The sequence below is a fragment of the Tachyglossus aculeatus genome, chromosome Y4, assembly GCF_015852505.1.
Source record: "Tachyglossus aculeatus isolate mTacAcu1 chromosome Y4, mTacAcu1.pri, whole genome shotgun sequence".
Taxonomy (NCBI): Eukaryota; Metazoa; Chordata; class Mammalia; order Monotremata; family Tachyglossidae; genus Tachyglossus; species Tachyglossus aculeatus.
The window spans coordinates 6,478,290-6,494,258 of NC_052096.1; the positions used below are offsets into that span (position 1 = coordinate 6,478,290).

General features: G+C 55.7%; 1 protein-coding gene across 1 annotated transcript; it reads right to left on the minus strand.

Annotated features, from left to right (window-relative positions):
* Positions 1 to 7,095: 7,095 nt before the first annotated feature.
* On the minus strand, positions 7,096 to 9,615 carry ANKRD34A (ankyrin repeat domain 34A). Its single transcript, XM_038768298.1, is given in 3 exon segments — positions 7,096 to 8,329; positions 8,331 to 8,531; positions 8,533 to 9,615. Coding segments are annotated over 3 exon segments (1,638 nt in total). The 3' UTR covers positions 7,096 to 7,975.
* Between the last annotated feature and the right edge of the window lie 6,354 nt (positions 9,616 to 15,969).

Consider the following 15,969-nt stretch of genomic DNA (forward strand, 5'->3'; position numbering starts at 1 on the left):
CGCCAGCGCGTGCGCGCCGCGCCTCAGGGAGGCGCCACCTCCCCCTCCCAGGTGCCTTGTCCGTCACCCGGGAGGGGGCGGGGCCTAGGGCCGCTCAGGGCCAATCGCGGGGGCAGGCGGCGGGAGGGGCGGACCGGGCAGCCAATCGCCGGCCGGGGTGGGAGGGGGCGTGGCCGGGTTCCGACCAATCGGGAGCAGGGAGGGGGGGGGAAAAAGGGGGGGAGGGGCGCGCGCCATTGCCAGTGCGCGTGCGCGCCTGCCTGTCAGGCAGAATGGGCGGGGCTCCCCATCGACGGTGCGCGTGCGCGCCTGCCTTTCAGACGGACGGGGCGGGGCTTAACCCCCAGAGGGCGGTCTCCTCCATCGCCAGGGCGGGTGCGCGCCTGCCTTTCAGATGAAATGGGCGGGGCTTAGTCCCAGGGGGCTGGGCTCCTCATCGCCAGGGCGCATGCGCGACTGCCTGTCAGATGGAGTGGGCGGGGTTTTGCGCCCAGTAGGCGGGGCTCCTCCATCTCCAGGGCGCGTGCGCTCCTGCTTTTCAGATGGAGTGGGCGGGGATTAGCCCCCGAGTGGGCGGGGCTCCCCATCATTCATTCATTCATTCATTCATTCATTCGTATTTATTGAGTGCTTACTGTGTGCAGAACACTGGACTAAGCGCTTGGGAAGTACAAGTGCGCGACCATCTGTCAGACGGAGTGGGCGGGGTTTAGAACCCAGTGGGCGGTGCTTCTCCATCGTCAGCGCGTGCGCGCCGCGCCTCAGGGAGGTGCCACCTCCCCCGCCCAGGTGCCTTGTCCGTCACCCGGGAGGGGGCGGGGCCTCGGGCCTCTCAGGGCCAATCGCGGGGGCGGGCGGCGGGAGGGGCGGACCGGGCAGCCAATCGCCGGCAGGGGCGGGAGGAGGGCAGGGCCGGGTTGCAACCAATCGGGAGGGGGAAGGGGAAAAGGGTGGGGTGAGTGGCGCGCGCCTATATGTCAGACGGAGTGGGCGGGGCTCCCCATCGACGGTGCGCGTGCGCGCCTGCCTTTCAGACGGAGGGGGCGGGGCTTAACCCCAGTGGGCGGTCTCCTCCATCGCCAGGGCGCGTGCGCGCCTGCTTTTCAGGTGGAGTGGGCGGGGATTAGCCCCCGAGTGGGCGGGGCTCCCCATCATTCATTCATTCATTCATTCATTCATTCGTATTTATTGAGCGCTCACTGTGTGCAGAGCACTGGACTAGGCGCTTGAGAAGTACAAGTCCGCGCCCGGCTGTCAGATGGAGTGGGCGGGGCTTATCCCCCCATGGGCGGGGCTTCCCCATCGCCAGTGCGCGTGCGTGCCTGTCTGTCAGACGGAGTGGGCGTGGTTTAGAACCCAGCGGGCGGGGTCCCCCATCGCCAGTGCGCGCGCGCGCGTCTGTCAAAGAGAGTGGGCGGGGCTTAGCCCGCCAGTATGCGTGCGCGTCTGTCTGTCAGGCGGAGCGGGCGGGGCTCGCCCATCGCCAGTGCGCGTGCGCGCCTACCCTTCTGTCTGTCTCCCCCTCAAGACTGGAGGTTCGTTGTGGGCAGGGAATGTGTCTATTTGTGGTTATACTGTCCTCTCCCAAGCTCTCGGTGTAGTGCTCTGCATACAGTAAACGCTCAATAAATACCATTGACTGACTGACTATTACTAGGTGAATTTAGTCATTCATTCATCTCAGACTGAGCCCCCTCTTTCCTCTCCCCCTCCCCATCCCCCCCACCTTACCCCCTTCCCCTCCCCACACCACCTGCATATATATATATATATGTTTGTACAGATTTATTACTCTTTTTAGTGTGGGAGGGAATGGTCCCTGCCAGCACTGAGGGGGGGAGGGTCCTGGCAGCAGATGACGGATGAGAATCAGCGTGGCTCAGTGGAAAGAGCCGGGCTTTGGAGTCAGAGGTCATGGGTTCAAATCCCACTCCCCCGCTTGCCAGCTGTGTGACTTTGGGCAAGTCACTTCACTTCTCTGGGCCTCAGTTACCTCATCTGTAAAATGAGGATTAAGACTGTGAGCCCCCTGTGGGACAACCTGATCACCTTGTAACCTCCCCAGCGCTTAGAACAATCAATCAATCAATTGTATTTATTGAGTGCTTACTGTGGGCAGAGCACTTTACTAAGCGCTTGGGAAGTCCAAGTTGGCAACATATAGAGACGGTCCCTACCCAACAGTGGGCTCACAGTCCAGAACAGTGCTTTGCACATAGTAAGCGCTTAATAAATGCCATCTTCATCATCATTTTACTTGTACATATTTACTATTCTATTTATTTTGTTCATGATGTGCATCTAGCTTTACTTCTATTTATTCTGATGACTTGACACCTGTCCACATGTTTTGTTTTGTCGTCTGCCTCCCCACTAAAGACTGTGAGCCCGTTGTTGGGTAGGGACCGTCTCTATATGTTGCCAACTTGTACCTCCCAAGCGCTTAGTCCAGTGCTCTGCACACAGTAAGCGCTCAATAAATACGATGGAATGAATGAATGAATGAGTGGGCGGTGCGCCCCATCGCCAGTGCGCGTGCGCGCCTGCCTTCAGACGGAGTGGGCGGGCTTAGCCCCCCAGTAGGCGGGGCTTCGCCCATCGCCAGTGCGCATGCGCGTCTCTCTGTCAAACGGAGTGGGCGGGGCTTAGCCTCCAGTGGGCGGGGCTCCACTTCGCCAGCGCGCGGGCGCGCCTCTCCTCTGGAGGGCGCCACCTCCCCCGCCCAGGCGCCTTGCCCGTCACCCGCGAGGGGGCGGGGCCTCGGCCCGCTGCGGGCCAATCGCAGGGGCGGGCGGCGGGAAGGACGGAGAGGGCAGCCAATCGCCGGCCGGGGCGGGAGGGGGGCGGGGCCGGGATCCGACCAATCGAAGACGGCGGCCTCGAGAGAAACGGGGCGGGGCGGATAAGGGGCGTGGCTTCAGACGGAGTGGGCGGGGTCATTTATTAGTAGTATATGATAATAATAATAATAATGTTGGTATTTGTTAAGCGCTTGCTATGTGCAAAGCACTGTTCTAAGCGCTAAGCACTGTTCTAAGTGCTATTACATTACATCATATTGTATTGTAATGTATTGTATTATATTGTATTGTACTGTACTGTATTATATTATATTATACATTATATTATATTGATCGTATTATATTACATTATATTATATTATATTATACATTATATTATATTGATCGTATTATGTTATATTATGTTATGTTATGTTATGTTATATTATATCATCTTATATTATGTCATATTATGTTGTTAAATTACGTTATGCCATGTTATGTTATGTTATATAATGTTATGTTGTATTGTATTATATTATGTTCTATCATTATACTATGTTATGTAATGTTATGTTATATTATACTGCATTGTATTGTATTGTATTGTATTATATCAAATCATAGGAGCCCGGGCTCTGGAGTCAGAGGTCACTAGTTCTAATGCCGACTCTGCCATTTGTCAGCTGTGTGACGGGTCAAGTCGCTTCACTTCTCTGGGCCTCAGTTCCCTCATCTGTCAAATGGGGTTTAAGATTTTGAGCCCCAAGTGGGCCAACATAATCACCTTGTATTCCCCCCGCCCCCGCACCCAGCGCTTAGAACAGTGCTTGGCACATAGTAAGCGCTTAACAAATACCATCATTATTATATTATGTTATGTGATATTATATCATATATTAAGAGAATATGATATTCTCTTAATATATTATTATATTATATAAGAGAAGCAACGTGGCTCAGTGGAAAGAGCCCGGGCTTGGGAGTCAGAGGTCGTGGGTTCTAATCCCGGCTCCACCACTTGTCAGCTGCGTGACTTTGGGCAAGTCACTTCACTTCTCTGGGTCTCAGTTGCCTCATCTGGAAAATGGGGATGAAGACTGTGAGCCCCACGTGGGACAACCTGATCACCTTGTATCTATCCCAGTGCTTAGAACAGCGCTCGGCACATAGTAAGCGCTTAACAAATGCCATCATCATTATTATTAATATTATATTATATTACAGTATTTGTTAATGCTTCACAAATATAGTAATGCTTAACAAGTGCTATCATTATTATCATTATATTATATTATGGTATTTGTTAAGCTCTTACTATGCGCCAAGCACTGTTCTAAGAACCAGGGTGAATACAAGGTCATCAAGTTGTCCCACGTGGGGCTCCCAGTCTTCATCCCCATTTGACAGATGAGGGAACTGAGGCCCAGAGAAGTTAGGTGGCTTGCCCAAGGTCACACAGCAGACAATTGGCGGAGTCAGGATTAGAACCCACATCCGGGGGCAGGGGGTGGAGGGACGCCCTTTGCCCTCAGACATTCCCATTGGAGAGGTTCCCCAGAATATACAGATTTATGCACATTTCACTGGGCCCACAGGCCTCTCTCTCTCCAGATACTTGGAGTTCTGCTCCCTCACCTCTTCCTCCGTGCCTCAGTTTCCTCATCTTTAAACAGTGGTGGTAGAGGAAGAGTCTTCCTTAAACTCCTTTTAAAAAAAAAATAATAATGACGATGATGGCATTTGTTAAGCGCTTACTATGTGAGAAGCACTGTTCTTGGGGGGATACAAGGTGATCAGGTTGTCCCACGTGGGGTTCACAGTCTTCAACCCCATTTTCCAGATGAGGTCACTGAGACCAGAGAAGTGAAGTGACTCGCCCAAAGTCACACAGCAGACATGGAGTCGGGATTCGAACCCATGACCTCTGGCTCCCAAGCCCGGGCTCTTGCCGCTGAGCCACGCTGCTTCTCAAAATGGAGTTTGTGAAGAGCTTATTTGGTGGGGCCTAGCACTGTACTAAGCGCTGGGGAAGATAGAAGAAAATCAGATTGGACCCAGTCCAGGTCTCCCGTGGGGCTCACGGGCTTCATCCCCATTCTGCAGATGGGGGAACTGAGGCACAGAGAAGTTAAGTTGTCAGCTGTGTGACTTTGGGCAAGTCACTTCACTTCTCTGGGCCTCAGTGACCTAATCTGGAAAATGGGGATGAAGACTGGGAGCCCCCCGTGGGGCAACCTGATCATCTTGTGACCTCCCCAGCACTTAGAATGGTGCTTTGCACATAGTAAGCGCTTAATAAATGCCATCATTATGATTATTATTATTAAGTGGTGTGTCAAGGTCACACAGCACACGAGCGGCCGAGGAAGGATTAGAACCCAGGTCCTCTGACACCCGGGCCTGGGCTCTTTCCGCTGGGCCACGCTGCTTCTCTATAGCTCCTTACCTCCTTCCCCAAAGAGATTGGGAAAACCCCAGGGGGAGGAGTTAAAAAAAACCCAAAATCCAAGGGTCCCGGTTGACACAAAAACTCCAGAAATGAGAACCCTGAAGATGGAGGAAATGACCAGGGTTCGGATTGCAGAAGTGGGGAAAGACATTAGAGGGGAGACTTTTCTGCTTTTTTGTTTTTATGTGGTCGTTAAGTGCTTAATAATAATAATCATCATTATATAATATAATATTATTATTATTATGCTATATTATTATATATTATTATAGTTATTATGTTATTATTATGGCATTTATTAAGCACTTACTATGTGCAAAGCACCGTTCTAAGCGCTGGGGAGGTTACAAGGTGATCAGGGTGTCCCCCGTGGGGCTCCCAGTCATCATCCCCATTTTCCAGATGAGGTCACTGAGGCCCAGAGAAGTGAGGTGACTCTCCCAGAGTCGCCCAGCTGACAAGCGGCGGGGCCGGGATTTGAACCCATGACCTCGGACCCCGAAGCCGGGGCTCTTTCCACTGAGCCGCGTTGTGCTAAGCGCTGGGGTAGGTTTAAGCTAATCAGATCCGACACAGTCCCTATCCCTAGGGCTCCCCTCCTTCGTCCCCATTTTACAGATGAGATCACTGAGGCAAAGAGAAGTGAGGTGATTTGCCCAAGGTCACACACTAGACAAGCGGAGGAGCCGGGATTAGAACCCGGGTCCTTCTGATTCCCAGGTGTGGGCTCTATCCATCAGGGCACACTGCTTCTCAGCGCTTAGGACAGCGCTTGGCACATAGTACACGCTTAAAAAAATACCCTCAGTGGAAAGAGCCCGGGCTTTGGAGTCAGGTCGTGGGTTCAAATCCCGGCCCCGCCGCTTGTCAGCTGTGTGACTTGGGGCAAGTCACTTCGCTTCTCTGGGCCTCAGTTCCCCCATCTGTCAAATGGGGATGAAACCTGGGAGCCCCCCGATAACCTTGTAACCTCCCCAAGCGCTTAGAACAGTGCTTGGCACATAGTAAGCGCTTAACAAATACCCTCAGTGGAAAGAGCCCGGGCTTTGGAGTCAGAGGTTGTGGGTTCAAATCCCGGCCCCGCCGCTTGTCAGCTGTGTGACTTGGGGCAAGTCATGTTGCTTCTCTGGGCCTCAGTTCCCTCATCTGTCAAATGGGGATGAAACCTGGGAGCCCCCCGATAACCTTGTAACCTCCCCAAGCACTTAGAACAGCGCTTGGCACATAGTAAGCGCTTAACAAATACCCTCAGTGGAAAGAGCCCGGGCTTTGGAGTCAGAGGTTGTGGGTTCAAATCCCGGCCCCGCCGCTTGTCAGCTGTGTGACTTGGGGCAAGTCATGTTGCTTCTCTGGGCCTCAGTTCCCTCATCTGTCAAAGGGGGATGAAACCTGGGAGCCCCCCCGATAACCTTGTAACCTCCCCAAGGGCTTAGAACAGCGCTTGGCACATAGTAAGCGCTTAACAAATACCCTCAGTGGAAAGAACCCGGGCTTTGGAATCAGGAGGTCGTGGGTTCAAATCCCGGTCCCGCCGCTTGTCAGCTGTGTGACTTGGGGCAAGTCACTTCGCTTCTCTGGGCCTCAGTTCCCCCATCTGCCGAATGGGGATGAAGACTGGGAGCCCCCCAGGGGCGCTCAATAAATACAATTGATTGATTGATTGACAACCTGATCACCTTGTAACCTCCCCAAGCGCTTAGAACAGCGCTTGGCACATAGTAAGCGCTTAAGAAATGCCATCATTATTGTTATTATTCTCTAAATTGGGAAATCCGGGGCCAGCAGGGGGAAAGCTCTCTCAGCCCCTAGGGGAGAGACACCCCCCACCCCTCACCCCGTCATCATCGTCATCATCATCATCATCATCACATTTATTAGGCGCTTACATTATGCAAAGCACTGAACTAAGTGCTGGAGTACTTCGGAAACCGATCAAGACGCAGCCCTGGCCCGCACGGGGCTCCCACTCTCCACGGAGGAGGGAGGCCGGCCGGAGAGAAAATTCCATAGATAGACCGGAATCTCAAGGGAAACGAGGAACCCTAATACAGTACTCGGAGGCAGGGGGAGGGACGGGTTGACCTCCCATCACCACCCCGAGGGGAGGAAGGAGGGTGGCCGAAAGTGCTTCGAAATCCTCGAGACAAGGCGGGGGGCCCACCCCGCCTCATCCCAGCCCAGAGTTCGAGGGGTGTGGGGGGCGAGGCGAGGCGGGAAGGGACGGGGGGGTCCGCGGAGACACCCCCAGATCTTGCGGAGGGACCGCCAAGGGTCAGCTCCGGCCTACCCTCGCCCCCTCAGAGAGAGGACCCGGACGCGGGGAAGGGACGGAGATGGCCGAAGACGTTTGGATTTGGGGTGACGGGGGCGACCCGCCTCGGCCCCGAGGGAGAGGACGGAGCTGTCGGGACAGGGAACCCCTCTCCGCCCGCCCCCCGGGAATGGGGGAGAGGGCCGGGAAGCAGCAGTAGTAGAGCTCGGGAAGGATGGACGGCTAGGGAAGACTGTCACGGGGAGAGGGTCGGGAAGCCGGGTTGTGCGTGCGGGGTGCCCCCCGCTCCGCCTTCCCCATCCTCCTCCGTCAGGCTCCATCCAGCCCCCGAGGGGGGCGAGGGGAGAGGGCGGGCGGGGGGCGGGGGAGACGGGAAGATCTCGGGTGGATTCGGGAGTTTGTGCGTGCGAGGCCCAGGGCCGGGCGAGACGGGGCCGGGCCTCCGTCCGTCCGTCCCGTCCCCTCCCCGCCTCAGTGGCCGGGGTCCCCGGGCCCCAGGAAGCTCTGGAAGTTGACGAGCTGTCGGATCTGCTCGGTCTGCATGGAGTGGCGCCTCACTAGCTTCCTCTTGGCCCTGGGGGAGCCGGGGCCCGGGCCGTGGGCGGCGAGGAGGGGCCGGGGCACCGGGTGGGCCGCGGCGGGGACGACGGGGGGCGAGGGGGGCCTGCCGTTGGGCAGGGGGCGGATGTCGGGGATGGGCGGGTGGGGGCTGACGTTGAGCGGGGGCAGGAAGCCCGGGCGCGTGTGGGCGATGCGGTCGAGGAGCAGGGTGCCGGAGCCCCGTCGCTCCAGTAGGCCCGGGCTCCGCCGCCGCCCGCTCAGGGGGGGACACGGCCCCCGGGAGGGTCTCCACCGAGGCCCGGGGGGACGGGGGCAGGGGCAGCGGCGAGGCCGCGTAGCGGCGGCGCTGCTCGGGGGCCGGGCGGCCCGCGTCGGGGGCCGCCGCCGCCGCCGCCGCCGCCGGCGAGGCGGGCTCGGGCTCCGCGGCCTCCAGCCGGCTCAGCTTGGCTCGCAGCCCCGGGGGCGGCGGGGGGCCGGGGACCCCCGCACTCCTGGGCCTCGGGGGCCGTATTGCGCCGGGGAAGGGGTCCCCCGGCGTGGGAGGACGAGGACGAGGAGGAGGAGGACGACGACGACGACGGGGGGGCGTGCGCCATCTTCTCAGCCCACGGAGGGGGCTTCTCCGACCCCTCGGTGCTGTGGCGGCGGGCGAGCCGGGGCCTGGGGTTCAGGCCCAGCCCGTTGAACTCGGTGGCCAGGCGGTCGCCCCCGGCCCGCTCTCCGGGCCCGGCCGGGACGGACGGCGCCACCAGGCCCCAGGGCTCCGAGTTGAGCCTCTTGAAGGGCTTGGGCGGGGGGCGGGGGGCTCGGGGCAGGGGCTCGGGGGCCACGAGGGCCGGGGCGGCCCGGGGGTCTTCGTGCGGCGGCTTGGGCCCGGGCAGCGGGAAGTCAAACACGTCTTGCTTCTCCTCCTCCTCGCCCTCCTCCTCGTCCTCCCCCCGGCGCCGGCCGCCCTCCGCGTCGCCGCCGGCGGGCCCGGCCTGCAGCTGGACCTCCGACGGGGAGGCGCAGAGCCCCGGGCCGGGGCCGGGCGAGGCCGGGGCCCCGGCCCCCGGCGACGGGGGCGAGTTGAGATACTGGCGGGTCTTCTTGGCCCCCGACGGCGACGTGTCCGTGGTGATGATGATGACCTCGGTGCCCTTGGCCTTGCAGGCGTCCAGCAGGGCGGTCAGGGTCTCGCGGTCGCCGCGGTCCAGGGCGTGCACCAGGGCCGAGGCCCCGGCGTGGTCGCGGAGCGAGGGGTCGGCCCCGTGGGCCAGGAGCAGGGCGGCCACGGCGGGGCCGGCCCGCCCGGCGCAGGCGTGCATCAGGGCCGTGCGGCCTAGCTTGTCCGGGATGTTGGGGTCGGCGCCCTGCTCCAGGAGGTAGCGGACCATCCGGGCCCGGCTCTGGGGGTCGTCGTAGCGCGCCCGGCACGCGGCCATCAGCGCCGTCTCCCCCTGGGCGTCCCCCTCGTTGACGTAGGCGCCCCCCTCCAGCAGCAGCCTGGCCAGCCTCAGCTTGCCCTGCCCCACGGCCCGCAGCAGAGCGTGGCCCTCGGCGTGGAGCATGGCGGGGCCTGGGTGGGGGGCGGGCGGCGGGCGGCCGGGGCCCCCAGCCTCAGCGGGCCTTCCTGAGCGGGTGGGAGGTCGTTTGGGATGCCCAGGGGTGGGGAGGGGACCCCCGCAGGGACGCGCGTGGACGGGGAGAGACACACGCAGAGACAGGGAGAGATGCACAGATGGGGAGGCGGGGGGTCACTCTATGGCGCAGATCCCCCCCCCCGCCCCGTCCACCCATCCGTCCACAGCCCCGCGCCCTGGGGGGATGAGCCAACCTTGGCCCCCCACCCCCATCCCTTCCCTTCCCTTCCTTCTCCCCTCGCCCCCTCCCCGGCTTCGCTCTCCAACTGGGGGTGCCAAGGGAGGTGGGGGGGGGGTCTCCCGCAGCTCCCCTAATAATAATAATGGCATTCGTTAAGCGCTTACTATGTGCAGAGCGTTCCCCCTCCCCCCCTCCAGCTTTTTGGGGGTGCAGTCTCCCTCCTCCAGCCTCCCCCCCCCCACCCGGGAGGGGAGATGGGGAGGGACCCCCAAACCAGAGATGCCCAGGAGAGGGGAGATGCCCCCTCCCCACCCATCATCCCCACCTCCCACCCCCAGAACTGCGAACCCCAATACCTGGGGGTCCGGGGGGTCTCCCCCTGTCCGGGGCCTGGGGGTGCCCCCATGGCGGGGGGGGGGTCGCCGGGATGGGGGGGCCAGCCGGGCCTGGGTCCCCGCCCCCCGTGGGCCCTGGAAGCAGCACCGGGAGGAGAGACAGAGGAGGGAGAAGAGGAGGGGGAGGAGGAAGAGGAGGGGGCCACGGGGAGGACGGGGGGATGGGGGAGGAGCTTGGACGGCGCTATTTATAGCGCCCCCCGCCCCCAATTCACACGCCCCCCCCCCCCAGGGATGAAGGCTGGGGGACCACCTCATCACCTTGTCACCTCCCCAGCGCTTACAACGGTGCTTGGCACTTAGTAAGCGCCTGATAAATGCCATCTTTATCCCCCTCCATCCATCTTCGCCTTCCCCCACCCCGTCAAAAAAAATAAGCCCCCCCACACACAACCCCAAACCACGTGTGTGAACAGGGTGATGATACTAATGATGACCTTTATTAAGCGCTTACTAGGTGCCAAGCACTGTTCTAAGCGCTGGGGAGGTGACAAGGCGATCGGGTGGTCCTCACGGGGGGCTCCCAGTCTTCATCCCCATTTGACAGGTGAGGGGACTGAGGCCCGCAGAATAATAATGATGGCATTTGTTAAGCGTTTGCTAGGTGCCAAGCACCGTTCTAAGTGCTGGGGAGGTTACAAGGTGATGAGGTTGTCCCACGGGGGGCTCCCAGTCTTCATCCCCATTTTACAGATGAGGGAACTGAGGCCCGCAGAATAATAATGATGGCATTTGTTAAGCGTTTACTACGTGCCAAGCACTGTTCTAAGCGCTGGGGAGGTTACAAAGTGATCAGATTGTCCCACGGGGGGCTCCCAGTCTTCACCCCCATTTTACAGATGAGGGAACTGAGGCCCACAGAATAATAATGATGGCATTTGTTAAGCGTTTACTACATGCCAAGCACTGTTTTAAGCGCTGGGGAGGTGACAAGGAGATCAGGTTGTCCCACGGGGCGGCTCCCAGTCTTCACCCCCATTTTACAGATGAGGGAATTGAGGCCCACAGAATAATAATGATGGCATTTGTTAAGCGTTTACTACGTGCCAAGCACTGTTCTAAGCGCTGAGGAGGTGACAAGGTGATCAGATTGTCCCACGGGGCAGCTCCCAGTCTTCACCCCCATTTTACAGATGAGGGAACTGAGGCCCGCAGAATAATAATGATGGCGTTTGTTAAGCGTTTACTAGGTGCCAAGCACTGTTCTAAGCGCTGGGGAGGTGACAAGGTGATCAGATTGTCCCACGGGGCTGCTCCCAGTCTTCATCCCCATTTTACAGATGAGGTCACTGAGGCTCAGAGAATAATAATAATGATGGCATTTATTAAGCGCTTACTAGGTGCAAAGCACTGTTCTAAGCGCTGGGGAGGTTACAAGGTGATCAGGTTGTCCCACGTGGGGCTCCCAGTCTTCACCCCCATTTTACAGAGGAGGGAACTGAGGCCCACAGAATAATAATGATGGCGTTTGTTAAGCGTTTACTAGGTGCCAAGCACTGTTCTAAGCGCTGGGGAGGTTACCAGGTGATCAGATTGTCCCACGGGGGGCTCCCAGTCTTCATCCCCATTTTACAGATGAGGGAACTGAGGCTCAGAGAATAATAATAATGATGGCATTTATTAAGCGCTTACTATGTGCAAAGCACTGTTCTAAGCGCTGGGGAGGTTACAAGGTGATCGGGTTGTCCCCCGGGGGGCTCACGGTCTTAATCCCCATTTGAGAGATGATGTCACTGAGGCTCAGAGAATAATAATAATAATAATGATGGCATTTGTTAAGCACTTACTAGGTGCCAAGCACTGTTCTAAGCGCTGGGGAGGTTACAAGGCGATCAGGTTGTCCCACGGGGCGGCTCCCAGTCTTCATCCCCATTTGACAGATGAGGTCACTGAGGCGGCTCCCAGTCTTCATCCCCATTTGACAGATGAGGTCACTGAGGCTCAGAGAATAATAATAATGATGGCATTTGTTAAGCACTTACTAGGTGCCAAGCACTGCTCTAAGCGCTGGGGAGGTTACAAGGTGATCAGGTTGTCCCCCGGGGGGCTCACAGTCTTCATCCCCATTTGACAGATGAGGGAACTGAGGCACAGAGAAGTGAAGTGACTTGCCCAAAGTCACCCAGCTGACAATCGGTGGAGCCGGGATTTGCACCCACGACCTCTGACTCTAAAGCCCGGGCTCTTGCCACTGAGCCACGCTGCTAACAAATGATGCTATTTGTTAAGCGCTTACTCTGTGCCAAGCACCGATCCACGTCTCACCACCGGTCACTTCACTTCTCTGGGCCTCAGTGACCTCATCTGGAAAATGGGGATGGAGACTGGGAGCCCCACGTGGGGCAACCTGATCCCCTTGTATCTCCCCCCAACCCCCCAGCGCTTAGAGAAGCAGCGTGGCTCAGTGGAAAGAGCCCGGGCTTTGGAGTCAGAGGTCATGGGTTCAAATCCCGGCTCCGCCAATTATCAGCTGTGTGACTTTGGGCAAGTCACTTCACTTCTCTATGTCTCAGTTACCTCATCTGGAAAATGGGAATGAAGACTGTGAGCCCCCCGTGGGACAACCTGATCACCTTGTAACCTCCCCAGCGCTTAGATCGGTGCTTTGCACATTGTAAGCGCTTAATAAATGGTATTATTATTATTATTGGCACATAGTAAGTGGTTAACAAATGCCATTTTTATTATCCTATAAATTTATGGATGGGGGAGGATGTGGAGGGACGTGAGAGGAGGGTTTGGGGGTGTAAAGGGGTCCTGTAAATGTTCTGACAGAGACGTTGAGGCCTCTCCTCCCCTCCCTCTTCCATCCTGCGCAGCAAGGACCTGCCCTATTCCCTTGAATAATAACAATGGTATTTGTTAATAATAATGATGATAGCATTCATTAAGCGCTTACTATGTGCAAAGCCCTGTTCTAAGCGCTGGGAAGGTTCCAAGGTGATCAGTTTGTCCCTCGTGGGGCTCACAGTCTTAATCCCCATTTTCCAGATGAGGTAACTGAGGCACAGAGAAGTGAAGTGACTTGCCCAAAGTCACCCAGCTGACAAGTGGCGGAGCCGAAATTTGAACCCAGGACCTCTGACTCCAAAGCCCGGGCTCTTTCCTACTGAGCCACGCTGCTTCTCCGCTTACTCTGTAAGTTAAGCGCTTACTCTGTGCCAAGCACTGTTCTAAGCGCCGGGGTAGATACGAGGTGATCAGGTTGTCCCACGTGGGGCTCCCAGTCTTCATCCCCATTTTCCAGATGAGGTCACTGAGGCCCAGAGAAGTGAAGTGACTTGCCCAAAGTCACCCAGCTGACAAGTGGCGGAGCCGGGATTCGAACCCACGACCTCGGACTCCCAAGCCCGGGCTCTTTCCACTGAACCACGCTGCCTCTCATAGCTGGGGTGATTGGGGGGTCTGGGGGAGGGGAGGGGAGGGGACTTTGGGCGTCTGTCCATGTGACCAGGGGCCTGGGTCTTTACATCCTCCTCTCCAGGAATCCCAAGACGACCCTCCCTCTTAATAATAATCATAATGATGATGATGATGGTATTTGTTAAGCGCTTACTATGTGCCAAGCACTGTTCTAAGTACTGAGTAATAATAATAATAATAATAATAATAATAATGATGATATTTGTTAAGCACTTACTATGTGCCGGCACTGGTCTAAGTGCTGGGGTAATAATAGTAAGGCTGATGATGATGATGGTATTTGTTAAGTGCTTACTATGTGCCAAGCACTGTCCTAAGTTTTGGGGTAATAATAATAATAATAATGATGGCATTTGTTGAGCGCTTACTATGTGCCGGTACTGTTCTAAGTGCTGGGGTAATAATAATAATAATGATGGTATTTGTTAAGCGCTTACTATGTGTCAAGCACTGTCCTAATTTTGGGGGTAATAATAATAATAATAATGATGGCATTTGTTGAGCGCTTACTATGTGCCGGTACTGTTCTAAGTCCTGGGGTAATAATAATAATAATGATGGTATTTGTTAAGCGCTTACTATGTGTCAAGCACTGTCCTAATTTTGGGGGTAATAATAATGATGGCATTTGTTGAGTGCTTACTATGTGCCGGTACTGTTCTAAGTGCTGAGGTAATAATAATAATAATAATAATGATGATGGTATTTGTTGAGCACTTACTATGTGCCAAGCACTGTTCTAAGTGCTGGGGTAATAATAATAATAATGATGATAATGGTATTTGTTAAGCACTTACTATGTGCCGGCACTGTTCTGAGTGCTGGGGTAATAATAGTAATGATGATGATGATGATGGTATTTGTTAAGCGCTTACTATGTGCCAAGCACTGTCCTAAGTTTTGGAGTAATAATAATAATAATAATAATAATGATGATGGCATTTGTTGAGCGCTTACTATGTGCCGGTACTGTTCTAAGTGCTGAGGTAATAATAATAATAATAATAATAATGATGGTATTTGTTGAGCACTTACTATGTGCCAAGCACTGTTGTAAGTGCTGGGGTAATAATAATAATAATGACGATGATGGTATTTGTTAAGCACTTACTATGTGCCGGCACTGTTCTAAGTGCTGGGGTAATAATAGTAATGATGATGATGATGGTATTTGTTAAGCGCTTACTATGTGCCAAGCACTGTCCTAAGTTTTGGGGTAATAATAATAATAATAATAATGATGGCATTTGTTGAGCGCTTACTATGTGCCGGTACTGTTCTAAGGGCTGGGGTAATAATAATAATAATGATGGTATTTGTTGAGCACTTACTATCATCAATCGTATTTATTGAGCACTTACTGTGTGCAGAGCACTGTACTAAGCGCTTGGGAAGTCCAAGTTGGCAACACCTAGAGACGGTCCCTACCCAACAGTGGGCTCACAGTCTAAAAGGGTGAGACAGAGAACAAAACCAAACATACTAACAAAATAAAATAAATAGAATAGATATGGACAAGTAAAATAATATGTGCCAAGCACTGTTGTAAGTGCTGGGGTAATAATAATAATAATGGTATTTGTTGAGCGCTTACTATGTGCCGGTACTGTTCTAAGCGCTGGGGAGGTTATAAGGCGATCAGGTTGTCCCAAAGGGGACACGCAGTCTTAATCCTCATTTGACAGATGAGGTAACTGAGGCCCAGAGAAGTGAAGTGACTTGCCCAAAGTCACCCAGCAGACAAGTGGCGGGGCCGGGATTTGAACCCACGACCTCTGACTCCAAAGGCCGGGCTCTTTCCTCTACCACCCCTTGGGGTAAAGGCGCCCTGGTTTTCTCCGGGAGGACATTGTCTCTGAGACGGTGTGTCTCTGATGTCTCTGTCCACCTTTCTCTCGATCCTCCTCTGCGGCTCAGAGAAGCAGCGTGGCTCAGCGGAAAGAGCCTGGGCTTGGGAGTCGGAGGTCATGGGTTCAAATCCTGACTCCACCACTTGTCGGCTGGGTGACCTTGGGCAAGTCACTTCATTCTCTGGGCCTCAGTGACCTCATCTGTCAAATGGGGATGAAGACCGGGAGCCCCCCGTGGGACAACCTGATGCTTAGGTTAGAACAGTGCTTGGCACGTAGGAAGTGCCAGTTGTCAGCTGGGTGACTTTGGGCAAGTCACTTCACTTCTCTGGGCCTCAGTGACCTCATCTGTCAAATGGGGATGAAGACCGGGAGCACCCCGTGGGACAACCTGATGCTTAGGTTAGAACAGTGCTTGGCACATAGGAAGTAC